The following is a 17,891-nucleotide window of genomic DNA, read 5'->3' as shown; positions in this document are numbered from 1 at the left end:
TAAACGTCACCATTGACAGAAAACTTTCAGCCCCATGGTCAGGGCATAAGTTAACTTTTCATCCAAAAATCAGCACTTTCTCACAGGTATTCCCTGCTGCTGAAGGGCCAGCACAGAATGCCATGGGTTAACAGCAACCCATACACCAGCCCAACACTAATTCCATTTAATGTCATGGGTTCACAGCAACCCTTACAACAGCCCAATACTAAGACCATTTAATTCTCATCATTTCCCCCCAGATTTTGTCACTCACTAGGGGCTGTTTACAGTGGCCAATTAACCCAGCAACCCGCACATCTTTGAGACATGAAAAGAAGTTGGGGGAAGAATGTGTGGTTTTTGCAGAGGTTAGGACTGGGACTTTGGAGTTGTGAAGCAGCAGCACTACCTGCCGCACCAACTGTGCTGTTCTGCTTCAAGGGAACCAGGTAGTGCAAGTACTTAAAGCAAACTGCAGAATATAGCCAAGCCCCACCGTTTTCTTGCCACTGATAATGTTTTCAGTAAAATTGTTTTAATATTTCCATTAATCTGGACAAAGAATCTACACTAAGTCAGCAGTCGATTTATGTTCTGTATTTATTTGACATCTGATACAAAGCCAGATATACAATATTAAATTAAAAATACATTGATACATCTAATAGCCACCTGTCTTTGTAAAAAGCTGTTACTCTCTCCCAGTACTGTCAATCTGGCAAGGCAAAGGCATTCCCCATCAATTCCAGCAGCTCCACTAACTAGCTGAGCCATAAGACAGAATCCTAGAGCCTTCCCACAATCCAGTAACCTGGTCTTTATCCTTCATTAACTCACTCCTTCTATCTGGTTGCAGGGCTGCCCACTTCATTCTGCAGCTTGTTACACCCAGGACTGAACTGTAGTGGGGCCTCTGATCACTGACTTAACCTGGCCTTAACCTGTCCCTTTAAACAACTCTCAGAGTGTCTTCTCAGGGTCTCAGAACAAGCTGAACCCTGGATCCTCAAGTTACAGGGAGAGTCCAAAAGATATTTGCTGTTTTACCCTACCTACAATTCTAGACTCACTAAAGTGGTCAAGAGTCTTCTGAAATGGCTCAAGGGGCAGGTAATTGCTGTCGAGGTGCAGGTCCCATGAATAATTAATAAAAAGTGCTGATGAACAGCTTTGTTAAAGGGAAATCCATTATTACAGTCACCGGAGTAGGTAATTGGTCACTGAGAAATTTCTCTCAATATTAGTGTCTCAGCAGGGATGTGTAGAACCAGGTAGACCATTACTGAGTGACCAGGAAGTGTGCAGATGAAAAACAAGTCCTTTTGTCACTGTATAACATGACATCTGAAATTAAAAGAAACAAAACAAGGAAATTACAATTATTAACACCCTCAATTTACAAAAATCTTCACAACCAAGAAGTTGTTTTGAACTATAGTCAATATTATGTAGAAAAAAGTGCCAGTCAGTTCAGGTCCTGTGAGATCCCACAATGATCATTACATAAAGGAGTAATGTTTCTCACAGATTTCCCAGTCTTTCTTTGAATAGTATTGTAGGAAATTTTCTATTCCATTGAGCAGCAGATGGGTTTCTCAGCACCAGTTTGCACTGCTGCTCAAGTCGAGTGGAGTTTACACACTTGCCTTCATCAGATGATTTAAGCAACCAAGCTGTCTGATATATGCTGCTTAAATCTCCAGGCTCTTTCACTCAAGGGCTATTTCTTCTATTAGCAAACAGCTTCCCTCACCTTTGCACAATGACAGTGCAGCAGTGATTACAGACACCACTCCAGTAAGTGGGCACACCACTCAACCTCACTGAAACAGACACTGCGACAAAATTACAGCCCTAGAAAAGAAGCCTTTTAAATTCATTCACAGTTCATTAAAACCTATCCCATTAGAAGCTGATTTTAGTTTCTATTTGATATAATTTTTGCCCCTAATACGTATCCAAAGGTAGAAAAACAGAGAATCCTGGGATGGTTCATTGCCCACATTTCAGACCACACACGGGACTCGTGTTAAGGATTGCGGTTTGTCCTCAGGCAATGAGGAGCCAAAACATTATCACAAGAGCCACGAAGAGGAAGAGGCGAGATAAGAACTGTTCATCCACATGTTGGGGTGTTCCAGGGACTGCTGTGGGGTTAGAGAGGAGAAAAACACTTAGAATCCAGAGATGGAGACCATTAATGATACAGAGTCTTGCAACATTTCTCAATATACAAATACACAATAACTACAGATTATTAATAGATTTCAGTGCCTAGTTAACCACTGCCCCACCCATCTCTATTACCAGTCAATGCACTGTAAAGACTTTAAACCATCTTTTATCATGCTGTTTACATTGTAAATACATGCTGGTATTTATGTACTTATGCACATTTATACATTAACCTCCAAGTTTATAACCATATAACAATCACAGCACGGAAACAGGCCATCTTGGCCCTCCTAGTCCGTGCCGAACCCTTAATCTCACCTAGTCCCACCTACCCGCACTCAGCCCATAACCCTCCACTCCTTTCCTGTCCATATACCTATCCAATTTTACCTTAAATGACACAACTGAACTGGCCTCTACTGCTTCTACAGGAAGCTCATTCCACACAGCTATCACACTTTGAGTAAAGAAATAGCCCCTCGTGTTTCCCTTAAACTTCTGCCCCCTAACTCTCAAATCATGTCCTCTAGTTTGAATCTCCCCTACTCTCAATGGAAACAGCCTGTTCACGTCAACTCTATCTATCCCTCTCAAAATTTTAAATACCTCGATCAAATCCCCCCTCAACCTTCTATGCTCCAATGAATAGAGACCTAACTTGTTCAACCTTTCTCTGTAACTTAATTGCTGAAACCCAGGTAACATCCTAGTAAATCGTCTCTGCACTCTCTCTAATTTATTGATATCTTTCCTATAATTCGGTGACCAGAACTGCATACAATATTCCAAATTTGGCCTTACCAATGCCTTGTACAACTTTAGCATTACATCCCAACTTCTGTACTCAATGCTTTGATTTATAAAGGCCAGCGTTCCAAAAGCCCTCTTCACCACCCTATCTACATGAGACTCCACTTTCAGGGAACTATGCACAGTTATTCCTAGATCTCTCTGTTCCTCTGCATTCCTCAATGCCCTACCATTTACTCTGTATGTTCTATTTGGATTATTCCTGCCAAAATGTAGAACCTCACACTTCTCAGCATTAAACTCCATCTGCCAACGTTCAGCCCATTCTTCTAACCGGCATAAATCTCCCTGCAAGCTTTGAAAATCCACCTCATTATCCACAACACCTCCTACCTTAGTATCATCGGCATACTTACTAATCCAATTTACCACCCCATCATCCAGATCATTTATGTATATTACAAACAACATTGGGCCCAAAACAGATCCCTGAGTCACCCCGCTAGTCACCGGCCTCCATCCCGATAAACAATTATCCACCACTACTCTCTGGCATCTCCCATCTGGCCACTGTTGAATCCATTTTATTACTTCAGCATTAATACCTAACGACTGAACCTTCTTAACTAACCTTCCATGTGGAACTTTGTCAAAGGCTTTGCTGAAGTCCACTGCCTTACCCTCGTCAACATTCCTCGTAACTTCTTCAAAAAATTCAATAAGGTTTGTCAAACATGACCTTCCACGCACAAATCCATGCTGGCTACTTCTAATCAGATCCCGTCTATCCAGATAATTATAAATACTGTCTCTAAGAATACTTTCCATTAATCTACCCACAACTGATGTCAAACTGACAGGTCTATAATTGCTAGGCTTCCTTCTAGAACCCTTTTTAAACAATGGAACCACATGAGCAATACGCCAATCCTCCGGCACAATCCCCGTTTCTAATGACATATTAAAGATCTCCGTCAGAGCTCCTGCTATTTCTACACAAACTTCCCTCAAGGTCCTGGGGAATATCCTGTCAGGACCCGGAGATTTATCCACTTTTAAATTTCTTAAAAGCGCCAGTACCTCCACCTCTTTAATTGTCATAGGTTCCATAACTTCCTTACTTGTTTCCCACACCTTAGACAATTCAATATCCTTCTCCTTAGTGAATACCAAAGAGAAGAAATCATTCAAAATCTCTCCCATCTCCTTCGGTTCCACACATAGCTGACCACTCTGATTCTCTAAGGGGCCAATTTTATCCCTCACTATCCTCTTGCTTTTAATATAACTGTAGAAACCTTTCGGATTTACTTTCACCTTATTTGCCAAACCAACCTCGTATCTTCTTTTAGCTTTTCTAATCTCCTTCTTAAGATTCCTTTTACATTCTTTATATTCCTTGAGCAATTCCTTTACTCCATGCTGCCTATATCTATTGTAGACATCCCTCTTTTTCTGAACCAAATTTCTAATATCCCTTGAAAACCACTGTGCTCTCAAACCTTTAACCTTTCCTTTCACCCTAACAGGAACATAAAGATTCTGTACCCTCATAATTTCACCCTTAAATGACCTCCATTTCTCTATTACATCCTTCCCATAAAACAACTTGACCCAATCCACTCTCTCTAAATCCCTTCGCATCTCCTCAAAGTTAGCCTTTCTCCAATCAAAAATCTCAACTCTAGGTCCAGTCCTATTTTTATATAATTATTTTTATATATTATATTTTTATATAATTTTTTATTCTTAGAAATGTTTAATGTTATTGTTTTTGTTGCACGTTGTGCCGACACACTATAAATTCCTAATACCTGTAAACGTATAGGGTGAATAAAGTTGATCCTTTTTTAAAACAAAAACCTCAATTCACTCTTTGGAAGTCTGAGGTTTTGACGGAGTTCCAAAGTGCCCGTCTGAGGTAACACAGTCGCAAGACACATCACAAAAAGTCAAAGATGGAGGCATGCAGTGCTGTGGTGAGTTTAGCCCACAGAAAACTGAAGATAAAACAGTCTCAAGGACGATCCTCACAAACAACCTGTATTCATGACAACTTGTACAGTAAGTCTGCAAATCAGATGATGATGTTAGGTTCTGTTGATTTCTAATTCAATGTTCTTTCAGAAGTCAGGGAAGAGAACAAGCTTGCTGCTGCAAATCATTTTATTAAGCGTTAATAAAACAAAGAAAATTGAAAACAGACAGTAACAGTACTAAGAGCAGAGACGAGCAAGTAAAGGGAGAGAAGAATGGAGGCGCCTTGTGGTTGACCCTTCTTATACCACAGAATTAAGCACATTCTATTCAGATTTGTAGATAAGAATTAACCAATCGATGCCCCCATTTAAATACTGCCACACTGAACAATTGCACATACATACTGTGACCACTAGGAAATATACTAAATAGTTATATGTATACAAGTATTATAAACATACTAGCATGTAATTGATTGTTAAGATACAAATAAAATCACAATTAAACAGTCTAATCCAACAGTTTCTTTGAGAGTTGCAACAGCAATAACGCAATGGAGTCAATTTAAGGCGAACAGATGCAAAGTTATGTCTGCCCCAATGAAAAGTTGCAAGATTACAAAAGATTCCTTGAGGCAAGACATGTAGATGAGTGGGTCTGAGCTAGTGGAGAAGACTATACCTGAGAAGCATTGAGAAAGATCACTTTAACACACCAGAAATAAACTACAACACAAGTGGTTTCTCCGACATCATAATCTGTATAAGTTTACAACCTGTGAGAAGTGGTATGCTTACACACCGAGCCAGATGGACTAAATGCCAAGAATGTAATTAAGGCCATTAGATAAATAGTAACATGAGAAACACAATGAGTCACTTCGGTGCACTAAAAGGGATTGCACAAGTTACAAGAGGACAGTAGGTTAATGTGTTACATACTAAAATCAAATAACTACAGCATGTTGACTTATTAAGAGCACAGCAGCTGGACACCAACACTATGAATAGCCCAACTCAGGAGCTTAGAGGTATTGGAGCTTCTAATCTGCTCACACTGATTAAAGATAGAACTGCTCACACAACACCTGTTGGATCCTCTCATGTCTGTACAGCAAGCTCAAGTTCAATTTACACAAGTACAGCATTAAAAATAAAAAGCACTAAACATCTAATTTTCAGTGCCTAAGTCACCTACAGCAGCCTGGGTGTGATCAGTCCTGTACACAACACTAATAATGCAGTTAATGCTTCTGAAGACATGCAGCATTTTCTGAACAACTTGGCCCTGATTTCCTCTCTCAATACTGCAGAGTAAAGGGACAAATGGAGCTGGAAGTCAGATAAAGAACGAAGTCCTGAGTGTGGATTTAACAAGCAACTGGAAACGTTCCTTAGAGATTCTGATCTATGTGAACTTGATAGCGTTATGTAGTTGCTGCAATTTTGTTGGATGCACCAGCCTGAAACGCTGACACAAGGCAGGGTGGATCCACAGATTCATGTTGTTTAAGACAAATTCTCTACCATCTGCATGTCACAGCTGAAATTGAGTTTCATAGATAGATAGATAGATACTTTATTCATCCCCAAGGGGAAATTCAACATTTTTCCAGTGTCCCATACACTTATTGTAGCAAAACTAATTACATACGGTATTTAACTCAGTATAAATATGATATGCATCTAAAATCACCCTCCCAAAAAGCATTAATAAATAGCTTTTAAAAAGTTCTTAAATAGTTTACTAAAGTGCATTGAGTGGTAACTTAAGCTCAGTCCTAACCCCGGCACTTTAACATGTCTTGCCCCTGGTGGTTGAATTGTAGAGCCGAATGGCGTTGGGGAGTAATGGATCTCTTCATCCTGTCTGAGAAGCATTGCATTGACAGCAACCTGCCACTGAAGCTGCTTCTCTGTCTCTGGATGGTGCTGTGCAGAGGATGTTCAGGGTTTTCCATGATTGACCGTAGCCTACTCAGCGCCCTCTGCTCTGCCACCAAAGTCATACTCTCCAGTTCTGTGCCCACGACAGAGCCCGCCTTTCTTACCAGCTTATTAAGACGTGAGGCGTCCCTCTTCTTAATGCTGCCTCCCCAGCATCCCCACCACAAAGAAGAGGGCACTCTCCACAACTGACAGATAGAACATCTTCAGCACCTCACTACAAACATTGAATGACGCCAGCCTTCTGAGGAAGTACAGTCGACTCTGTGCTTTCCTGCACAGGGCATCTGTGTTGGCAGTCCAGTCTAACTTCTCGTCTAACTGCACTCCCAGATACTTGTAGGTCTTAACCTGCTCCACACATTCTCCATTAATGATGTTTTTCATTAACCAGGTGTTTTTCCAATCTTAAGCTACCCAGTTTGGCTGAGTCTGTGCCCACCATAGCCTCAGTTTCCTTTACTTAGCTGACAGGAATAGAACCTGGTGTACTCTTCTGCTGCTGAAGCCCATCCATTTCAAGGTTCAACATCTTGTGCGTTCAGAGATGCTCTTCTGCTCACCCTGCTGTAAAACAAGATCGTTTCAACTACTGTCACCTAGCCGTTCTTCTCTGACCTCCCTCGTTAACAAGGCGTTTTCATCCACAGAACTGCTGTTCAATGTATGTTATTTGTTGTTCACACCATTCTCAGTACACTCTAGGCATTATTGTGTGTGAAAACCCCCAGGAGATCAACTGCCCACATGGAGAATGGTGTCTACTACATCAGAGTGCAGTTCATTCACTTCAGTATCATTATTCTTCAGAAGCTGGTGGGTCAACTGGCCATGTTGGGGTCTCAACACCTTTCTCTGTATCTGGATTTTGGAATTCTTGACAGAGACACCTCAGGCAGTCTGTGTCAGCAGCAATGTCTCTAGCTCTGTCACACTGAGCACTGGTCTCAGCTCACTGCTAACGCCTGACTGTAGTGCTAGATCCAACTCTAATCACATCAAGTTGGCCATTGACACATCAGTGGTTGGCCTCATTGGCAATAATGAGTCGGCGAGGAGCTAGTACAGCTGTGGACTGGTAAGAAAACATCAACCTGGGTCTCAATACAGACAAGACCAAAGAGATATTTGTGGACTTCATGAAGGTGCAGGCTGGCCACTCTCAACGGTTCCTCACTGACTTTCTCCTCGAACATCAAATTTCTTGGTGAGCATATCAGACGATCTCACCTGGACCCTCAACACCACAGGAAGTCAAGGAAGCACAGCAATGCCTCCACTTCCCGAGGAGATTAAGGTGAGCGAGGGTCCCCACCCTCATTCTACCACAGCACCATCAAGAGTGCCCTGACCAGCTGTATCACTGTCCGGTATGGGAATTGCAAGGCATCTGACTGCAAGACTCTGCAATGGATTGTGAGGACTGCTAACAGAATCAATGGGGTCTCTCTCTCCCAACTACCCACACCCCCATCTAGGACAAATACCAGGTGCCACATTTGCAGAGACCTCAGCATTGTGGGATGCCTCTCATCAGCCCCACAAACTCTTTGACCTCCTACCATCAGGCAGAAGATATGGCAGTACAAGAACAAGGGGTGTATGGGGTGTCACCTCTGGTGGCAGGCTTGTCATGCTCCACCCAGGGGCAGTTTGTCCATCTTTGGTCCCCACCTGCCTACCAGCTCTCACCTGTGGCCCCAAGTAACTGTTGTGTGCAACAGAGGCCACACCCAGGTACACTGCTTTGACAGGCAGGCTAAACCCGGTGAATGTAGCTGGAAACCTCCAACCCCGGTGAGATAGCCTACCCCAGCATGTGAAGCCAGATCCAGCAGACTGGGTGGATGAGATTAACTACAAGATCCAACAGCCAAGAAGGCAGTGCTGCAACACTTAGTGGAGAGCGAAGGGCATGACAAGACACAGAATGTATTTGTAATTCTTTTGGTTCACTTTGAGGAGATACATTTTCACTTTAACACGAAAGTCTTCTTCTGTTGATCAGTGCAAGAATCCAAATTAAATCCACAGTGATTCAGAGTTGTAAAACAATAAAACACGAAAACTTTCAAACGGCATGAATACTTTTTATAGGCTCTGTATATCTTCATACTTCACACTTCGCTTCTGTTTCATTGTACCGCCTTAATGTACTATGGACGATCAGTCCAGTTGTTATGCAAAATAGCTTTTCACTGTATCTTGGAACATATTACAATAATAAACGATAGGGTCTTTTAAGAGGCTTTTAGATAGGTACATGGAGCTTAGTAAAATAGAGGGCTATATCTAAGCCTAGCAATTTCTAAGGTAGGGACGTGTTCGGCACAACTTTGTGGGCTGAAGGGCCTGTATTGTGCTGTAGGTTTTCTATGTTTCTATGTTTCTTTTCTTAATGCGTCATAGCTATTTGCTACAGCCAAGGAAGTCTCTGGTCATGATGATTTTCATACCATTGGACCAAGATTTCTGAGGCCGAGAGAATGGAACTGCCCAGGTACAGTGAACTTTTCACTGTAAAACTCCTCCCACACAAGTTTACGTCATTGTCAAAAACAATGGACAAGCAACACAAACACATAAGAACAAGGACTGTTAGGCTAAGTAACAGCTTCTTCCTTGTTTGTCACTATTTCTCAAAACTTTTCAAAACTGGCCAATGACCTTTGGTACCAAAAAACTGTCAAAAAACCATCAAGATCATCCATGGAGTGTAACTCCAGTTTGGGCTATAGAATTACTATTTTTCTTGTAGTTTAACTTTCCTATGGCTGTATTTTTATATAATCACCCACATACATGTATTTTTTCCAGATGAATTTTCTGGCAATTATGGTACAGTTGCTTCTTTATGTTTATAAAGCTTCTTCATTTTCAGTCAGTGTCACATCACTTGAATCTGGCTATTTGATAGGTTAATAGTTATCACTAGAATTTTTATTGCCTCTAGTCTGAGTATGAGATGACCACCACTGCTTCGTCCTCTTCTTTGTTCTCTCCGGTCCTTTCTCTTGTTTGTTTTCGACTCACACTTATTAGAACAATCATAATAATTAAGCTTGTGCCTCATTCTTGACTTCGGATCACTTGTTATTTGCGGCTCACTGAGGTCAGGGATCCTCCAGGTCTCACTACAAGAACGGAGACTTGGCCTCATGGGGCTTATCACTGATTCTCAAACATTTCAAAACTGGCCGATTGCCAGTTCCACCATCTGAGGCCAAATTTCAACTCTTTCAGTGGGACCTTGAGGATGCTGACCTAAGTGCAGCCACAAAACAACAAGAGCAATGGATCAAGCTCCTAGATTCCTCACCACATACATTACGAAATGAAGGCCATGAGCCCTTTGGTCACCCTAATCCAGACTGCAACAGTAAGTTTACACATTGACAGTAGCATGTTAACTTTCTAGACAATATATAAACTCTAGATGTAAAACTAAAGTGTTACAGGGAAAGAGCAGGGGAGTAAGACTAATTAGCTCTTTCAAAGATTCAGTTAAGGTCAATTTAATGAATTGCTAGCCAGCTAAGGGCAAGCCAAAACTACTAGTCACAATCATCAGCCTGAAAATGGGTTACTACTCAGCCTTACAGAGCACACCATTATCCACTCTTGTGTCATTTAACATTAGCTCTTTCATGCAAAATTCATAAGATCCATTAACAGTGTTTAGTAGAATGCAATGCTAGATGAAGACTCTGTAATACAGTTTCAATATTCGGTTTCAAAGCTGGGACTGAAGATGCTGCCTGTCCTAAATTTTCAAAGCAATGTGCAAAAGCAAGTGTAGATGGAGACCAATCCATACAAAACTAACAGAAAGACAAATTTTCATCTGTTTGATGCAGTAAGTACATATAAGGAGAAAGGTACCTGGTGGTGGACGGCCATCATTAATATTAAAAGCTGTTGCAAAAATTCCAAACGGAAATGCACCAATCCCGAAAGACATCTGGAATCCTCCATCTCCAAACCCAAAACCTTGGAAACCCTGAAACAGGATTATGACAGCAACTTGACAAATGTCCAGAATAAGCATAAACATGATCAAGGCCACCCCTTTGCAACAAAATGAAAACCCCACAACACTCAAAAATGAAGGAAATCTACTGGGGAACAAACATATCAATGACAAATTGTCAGAGCTACATATCTTACACATTGACAGCACAGAGTTAATCATAGTAAATACTGTGGATAATTTAAAAGTTGTCATCCATGGGTCAGTCAGAAGTTGACGATTCTCATCCTATTCCAATATCTCAGGCTGGCACCCCAGGAGAAACCATGCTTCAGGGGATGTGGTAATTAGTCCTGCTCTACGAAGTCGATGCAAATAAGCACATGAGATGATTTGAAAAGCTGCAGAGGAGTTATCTCTGGAGCCTTAATCAGTATTTATTCCTCAAACAATGTGACTAAAACAAATGTTCAGATGATCTCAGTGCCTTGTGTGAGCTGGACGTGGTGCTCGCGTGAGCTGGACATGGTGTTTGTGTGAGCTGGATGTGGTGTTTGTGTGAGCTGGACGTGGTGCTCGCGTGAGCTGGACGTGGTGCTCGCGTGAGCTGGACGTGGTGTTTGTGTGAGCTGGACGTGGTGCTCGCGTGAGCTGGACGTGGTGTTTGTGTGAGCTGGACGTGGTGCTCGCGTGAGCAGGACGTGGTGTTTGTGTGAGCTAGACGTGGTGTTTGTGTGAGCTGGATGTGGTGTTTGTGTGAGCTGGACCTGGTGTTTGTGTGAGCTGGACCTGGTGTTTGTGTGAGCTGGACGTGGTGCTCGCGTGAGCTGGATGTGGTGTTTGTGTGAGCTGGACGTGGTGTTTGTGTGAGCTGGACCTGGTGTTTGTGTGAGCTGGACCTGGTGTTTGTGTGAGCTGGACGTGGTGCTCGCGTGAGCTGGACGTGGTGTTTGTGTGAGCTGGACATGGTACTCGGTGAGCTGGAAGTGGTGCTCGCGTGAGCTGGACGTGGTGTTTGTGTGAGCTGGACCTGGTGTTTGTGTGAGCTGGATGTGGTGCTCGCGTGAGCTGGATGTGGTGTTTGTGTGAGCTGGACGTGGTGCTCGCGTGAGCTGGACGTGGTGTTTGTGTGAGCTGGACCTGGTGTTTGTGTGAGCAGGACGTGGTGTTTGTGTGAGCTGGACCTGGTGTTTGTGTGAGCAGGACGTGGTGTTTGTATGAGCTGGACCTGGTGTTTGTGTGAGCTGGACGTGGTGTTTGTGTGAGCTGGACGTGGTGTTTGTGTGAGCTGGACGTGGTGCTCACGTGAGCTGGACGTGGTGTTTTCAGCTGTTAAACAGCACTGGGAAGACCATTGTACCATTGTTTTAAAAGGAGTCACTCATTTAGGCCAGATGAGACAAAATCTTCTCGCACAGACAGGTGGATGTTTTAATCTATTGTCACTAATGGATAGTAAAAATGAAGCTTTTGAATAGTCTTAAGAGGTCAACATCAGAATATCCTTCAAGAGGGTGAACACTCACAAGATTTCAGGCCCCAATGACATACCTTGCAGGATACCATGCCAACCAACTGGCAGGAAAGTTGAAGGACATCTTCAATCTCTCACTACTGCAGTTGGAGGTTCCCATCTGCTACAAAAGGGCATCAATCATACTGGTGCCCACGAAGAGCAGGGTTAACTGCCTCAACAACTGTCACCCAGTAGGACTTACATCTATTGTGATGAAGTGCTCCGAGAGGTTGGTCATTAGAACCAGCCTGAGCAAGGACCCAGACTCATTATAATTGGCATATGGCCACAACAGGTCTACAGTGAATGCAGTCTCACTGGCCCTCCACTGGGCTTTGGACCACCTAAACAACAGCAATATCTACATCAGGCGGCAGCTCAGCATTCAGCACCATCATCCCTTCAGTACTAATCAACAAGCTTCAAAACCTGCACCTTCCTCTGAAATTGAATTCTTGAGAGCCTATTGGGAGACCACAGTCTGTCTGCATTGGTGACAACATCTACTTGCCTACCAATCAATACAGGCACACTGCTCTACTCTCTCTATACTCATAACTGTGTGGCTAAGCACAGCTCAATAGCATCTATAAATTCTCGGAGGGCGACAAGGAGGCATATATGAGCAAATATATAGGCTGGTCGAGCGGTATCACAATACCAACCTTGCACTCAACATCAGAAAGAACAAGGAACTGACTATGGCTTCAGGAAGGGGAAGGAGAACAGACACCAATTTTCATTGTCGTGGAAAGAGTATGCACTTCTGTTTCTGGGCGTCAACATCTCAAGATGATCTACCCTGGGCCCATCATATCAATGCTATCATGAGAAAGGCATGCCAGCAGCTATACTTCATTAAGAAACACAAAGTACACTGCAGATGCTGTGGTCAAATCAACATGTACAAACAAGCTAGATGAACTCAGCAGGTTGGGCAGCATCCGTTGAAAGGAGCAGTCAATGTTTTGGGCTGAGACCCTTGGTCAGGACTAAAGGAGGAGGGGGCAGGAATTCTCCAACTTCCAATAATTCCCTCCCCCTCCCTTCCCCCATCCCACTTTCACTCTGCCTCCTCTTCCAGCTGCCTATCACCTCTCTCGTGATTCTGCCTTCTTCTACTACCCATAGTACTTTCCCCTTAGATTCCTTCTTCACCTCCCCCACCCCTTGATCTTTCCTCTGATTGGTTTTTAACCCAACACCCACCAGCCTTCTCCTTCCCAGCCTCCCCCCACCTTCTTTACAGGGCCCCTGCCCCCTCCTTCTTTAGTCCTGACGAAGGGTCTCAGCCCAAAACATTGACTGGTCCTTTCAACGGATGCTGCCCAACCCACTGAGTTCATCCAGCTTGTTTGTACGTGTTGATACTTCATTAAGAATTTGAAGAGATCCGTCACATTATAAAAAAACGAGCAAAGCTTTACTGATGTACTGTGGAAAGCATTCTGGCAGGTTGCATCACCATCTGGTATGGAAACACCACAGCACAAGAACAGAGGAAGCTTCAGAAGATTGTGGACTCAGCCGTCTCCATCACAGGCACAAGCCACTGAGGACATCTGCAAAAGGCATTGCCTCAAGAAAGTGGCATTTATCATTAAAGACCCTCATCATCCAGGACATGCCTTCTTATTACCACCACCAGGGAAGAGGTACAGGAACCTAAAGACCCACTCTCAATGCTTTAGGAACAGTTCCTTCTCCCCTGCCATCAGATTTCAGAATGATTCATGAAAACCACCTCACGATTTCTCTTCCACACTATTTATTTATGTTTATTGCAACTTATAGTAATTTGTTATGCTTGCACTGTTCTGCTGCCACAAAGAATTCCACAACTAATATCAGTGACAATAAACTGGATTCTGAGATAGATGGATATTTAATGAGAGGGTGAAAGATTATGATGTAAAAAAGATGCAGAGATGAGGTTACAAACAAATTAGCCATCACTTAATATAATGACAGAGCTCAGTTCTATCTATACTTCATTATGTGTAAAGTACTTAAGGACAGGTACTATGCAAATTCAACAAACAATCTGCTGGAGTAAAGGAACTGTCTATGTTTTACATCAAAACACTGTATCAGGACAGGTGGTGCTCCAGCCAGCTGAGTTCCTCTAGCAGATTATTTGTTGCTCTGGATTCCAGCATCTGCAAACTCATCACTTCAATACACAAATTCAAGTCTTGTTTCCTTTCAAAGAGACTTTTATAAATGAAGGTTAATTTTCAGGTTGAGTCTGTGGTGCGGAAGGCAAATACGATGTTAGCATTCATTTCAAGAGGACTAGAATATAAAAGCAAGGATGTAATGTTGAGACTTTATAAAGCACTGGTGAGGCGTCACTTGGAGTATCGTGAGCAGTTTTGTGTCCCTTATCGAAGGAAGGATGTGCTGAAACTGGAGGAAGTTCAAAGGAGGTTCACGAAAAATGATTCCAGTATTGAATGGGTTGTCATATGTAGAGCGTCTGATGGCTCTGGGCCTGTATTCACTACAATTCAGAAGAATGAGGGGTGACCTCATTGAAACCTATCGGATGGTGCAAGGACTTGACAGAGTGGCTGTGGAGAGGATGTTTCCTATGGTGTGAGTGTCTAAAACCAGAGGATACAGCCTCAGAATAAAGGGGCATCCTTTTAGAACAAAGATGGAGAGGAATTTCTTTAGCCAGAGAGTGGTGAATCTGTGGAATTCTTTGTCACAGATAACTGCAGAGGCCAGGTCTTTAAATATGTACATTTAAGGCAGAGGTTGATAGATTCTTGATTGGTCAGGGCATGAAAGGATATGGGGAGAAGGCAGAAGATTGTGACTAAGAGGAAAATTGGATCAGCCATGATGAAATGGCAGAGAACACTCAATGAGCAAAATGGTCCAATTCTGTTCCTATATCCTATTCTATTCCTGTTTAAGGAATGAAGGGTTATAGGCTGAGTGCAGGTAGGTGGGACTAGGTGAGAGTAAGCGTTCAGCACGGACTAGAAGGGCCGAGATGGCCTGTTTCCGTGCTGTAATTGTTGTATGGTTATCCTATGGTCTTAAGACTAATGGATAGTGAATATGCCCAGGATGGCATGGGATGTGATGGAACAGTGCTGCAGATGGGGATGCTCTCATCTGCCTGCTGCCCCTATTTCAGTTTGGGAAGTGTTCTTGGAGTACCTCCAGCACACTTGTAGATGATATGCATTGTAGTCACTGAGCACCAGTAGTGGAGGGTCTGAATAGTTAAGCTGCCAATGGGATGCCAACCAAGTGGGCTACACTGTCATGTCTAATGTTGGCTTCTTGGGTGTTGTTGGGTGCATATTCATCTAGGCAAATGGGAAGCATTCTGGGCACTCCTAACTTGTGCTTGTAGGTGCTGGAGAGGCTCTGGGAAGTCAGGAGGAAACCGACACATACCAATATTCCATGTCTCCTCTAGGTGCACCTACATGGGAGGAAGCATGTGGAATATGACACCAGCACTCAGCAGTTGAATCTGTAATTTCTAAATAGCATGTTGGGATTAAATGTGGATATGTGGTGTCTGTAGGTGTTTCAGCATTGGTCTGATTTTCCTCAATTCTTTCAAAGCCTGCAGAAGCACATGGACAATCAGCACTCATACAAGGTACAGATGGAGCATATCTAGACAAGGCTCAACATTTAATCAGGTGAGAAAGCAAGGCAGGCAGTTGGCCAGAGCAGTCATGAACTAATTCACTGGCAGAAGATCAGAGTAACTGATCGGAAACACTCAATTGTTCTTATAGCAAAGATTACCCAGAGTTATATAAAGGGACATTTACAGTTAAGGGAAAGGACAATTTTGCAATGCAGTGGTAAAATGGGTAAAAGTACTCAGAGAGAAACAGAAAGGGATGGTGCTTACAAATATAGTTGATATGCAAATAGAGAAGGGAAAAGGTGGCTAAAAAGGCAAACAAAAAATCTTTCAACCAAGCATGTGGCAACTGTTGATGATGTAATGAGAATGATAGAAAAAGTTAATCTGAAATTCAGCACAGAGCACAGTGAGAATGGCTGTCAACTGAAAACTTAATATTTCAGAAGGTTAATAAGATGGATAGCTCAGTGAGAAAAGAATTAGGCTCAAATGTAGAAACAGCTTTGATGAAGAAATAAGGGAAGGTTATTAACTGTGAGCATAGTTAGTAGACCTGTGACAGTAATTGCCTAGGTCAAGAAACATTTTTGGGACTCATTAGATATGTACTATAATAACCAGTCCTGATGCACAGTTTCGACCCAAAATGTCAACCATTCCTCTCCTCCCACAGATGATGCACAAATTGCTGAGTCTCTCCAGCATATTGATTGTTGTGGGTCCTGGTGCTTCACTCACTGCTCTTCCACCAACAATATATTACCTCGATGTGGTTGTGTGTAATCAGATGAAATAATATGTTAACATGAGTAAGAGAATTAGCACAGTTTGAGATTGAGAATCTTGGGTTGCAATTATATCTTAGTGATGCAAGGAGAGAGTTGCCTAAAGTAGAGACTAGAAACTTATGGGCTTTCTTCATAATTTTCAATAAAGACACATTCTATTTAGATTCTTAAGAAAAAATCCTTCTGTGGTTGCTTAAGGGATTTTTAGAAAGGTTTTAACTGAAAGAAAAGGCTTACAATATTGTTAAATTTAGTGGCACAGCCAGATGATAGCGAAAATTTGAGAAACTAAAATAAAGAAGAAAACAGACGAAGAGTGAAAGCTGACATAAAATATACAGCAAGAGCTTCTCTGATAATACAAGTAGCCAAAGTTAACAATCCCATAGAGCAGTGGCTCCCAACCTTTTTGAATGAAAGCAACACTTAATGAAATGAAACCACTCACCCCTCTGCTCTCTGGCTCAGGCCTCTGTCCCTGTGGTCTTGGTGGAGTTTTCTCTCTGAAATAAGGTAAGTCAGCTGTAACATTAAACTCAACAGACATGAGAAAAGGGCTGTACATGAAATGTACCAGATTGGATGTAACTGCTCACACATATTCCCTTCATTAAAGAAGGAACACTATAGTTACTTCACACAACTTAATAAACAAATTGAAAGTCAGAAAATTGTCATATGTGTTCTACAAAGTATCTTTAAGATCATAAATTCCAAGGAGTACAACTCAAGCTTGTGCAATCTTTATGATTTAATCCATGAAGTTCAGATAAGATTTTTGTAAACCACTTAGACTGATATACAATGCCTTGAGAATGTATTCAGCACCCAACCCTTTGTTCATATAAATGAGTATTAAACCAAGGATTTTGATCAATTTAATTGAGATTTTAATTTGTGAATCACATGCTCTTCCCCCCCCCCCCCCCAGAGTAAAGCCAAAAAAACAGCAAAAATTGTAAAGCATGAAAACATAAAATTGAATTTAGGAGAATTCAGGTAATGCTGCAGCTATATAGGACCCTGGTCAGACCCCACTTGGAGTACTGTGCTCAGTTCTGGTCACCTCACTACAGGAAAGATGTGGAAGCCATAGAAGTGTGCAGAGGAGATTTACAAGGATGTTGCCTGGATTGGGGAGCATGCCTTATGAGAATAG

At 42.3% G+C, this 17,891-nt stretch overlaps 1 protein-coding gene across 3 annotated transcripts in view; it reads right to left on the bottom strand.

The window, feature by feature from the left end:
• Positions 1 to 564: 564 nt before the first annotated feature.
• rnf185 (ring finger protein 185) overlaps positions 565 to 17,891 on the bottom strand; it is a 31,717-nt gene continuing 14,390 nt past the window's right edge. Inside the window, exons 4-7 of one of the 3 annotated variants that reach the window (XR_009514531.1) lie at positions 17,181 to 17,235; positions 10,716 to 10,833; positions 7,317 to 7,400; positions 565 to 2,129 (exon numbers count right to left, since the gene is read on the bottom strand). Coding sequence is in view for 2 of the 3 variants with exons in the window: in XM_059983243.1 (XP_059839226.1) it covers positions 2,032 to 2,129; positions 10,716 to 10,833; positions 17,181 to 17,235 (271 nt within the window). In the remaining variant the exon portion in view is untranslated. The remainder of the gene's footprint in view (positions 2,130 to 7,316; positions 7,401 to 10,715; positions 10,834 to 17,180; positions 17,236 to 17,891) is intronic. The other 2 variants (XM_059983245.1, XM_059983243.1) reach the window with 2 other exon arrangements.

Source organism: Hypanus sabinus, chromosome 10 (genome assembly GCF_030144855.1).
Source record: "Hypanus sabinus isolate sHypSab1 chromosome 10, sHypSab1.hap1, whole genome shotgun sequence".
Taxonomy (NCBI): Eukaryota; Metazoa; Chordata; class Chondrichthyes; order Myliobatiformes; family Dasyatidae; genus Hypanus; species Hypanus sabinus.
The sequence above is the reverse complement of the archived record's forward strand: the minus strand, read 5'-3'. Positions and strand labels throughout refer to the sequence as shown.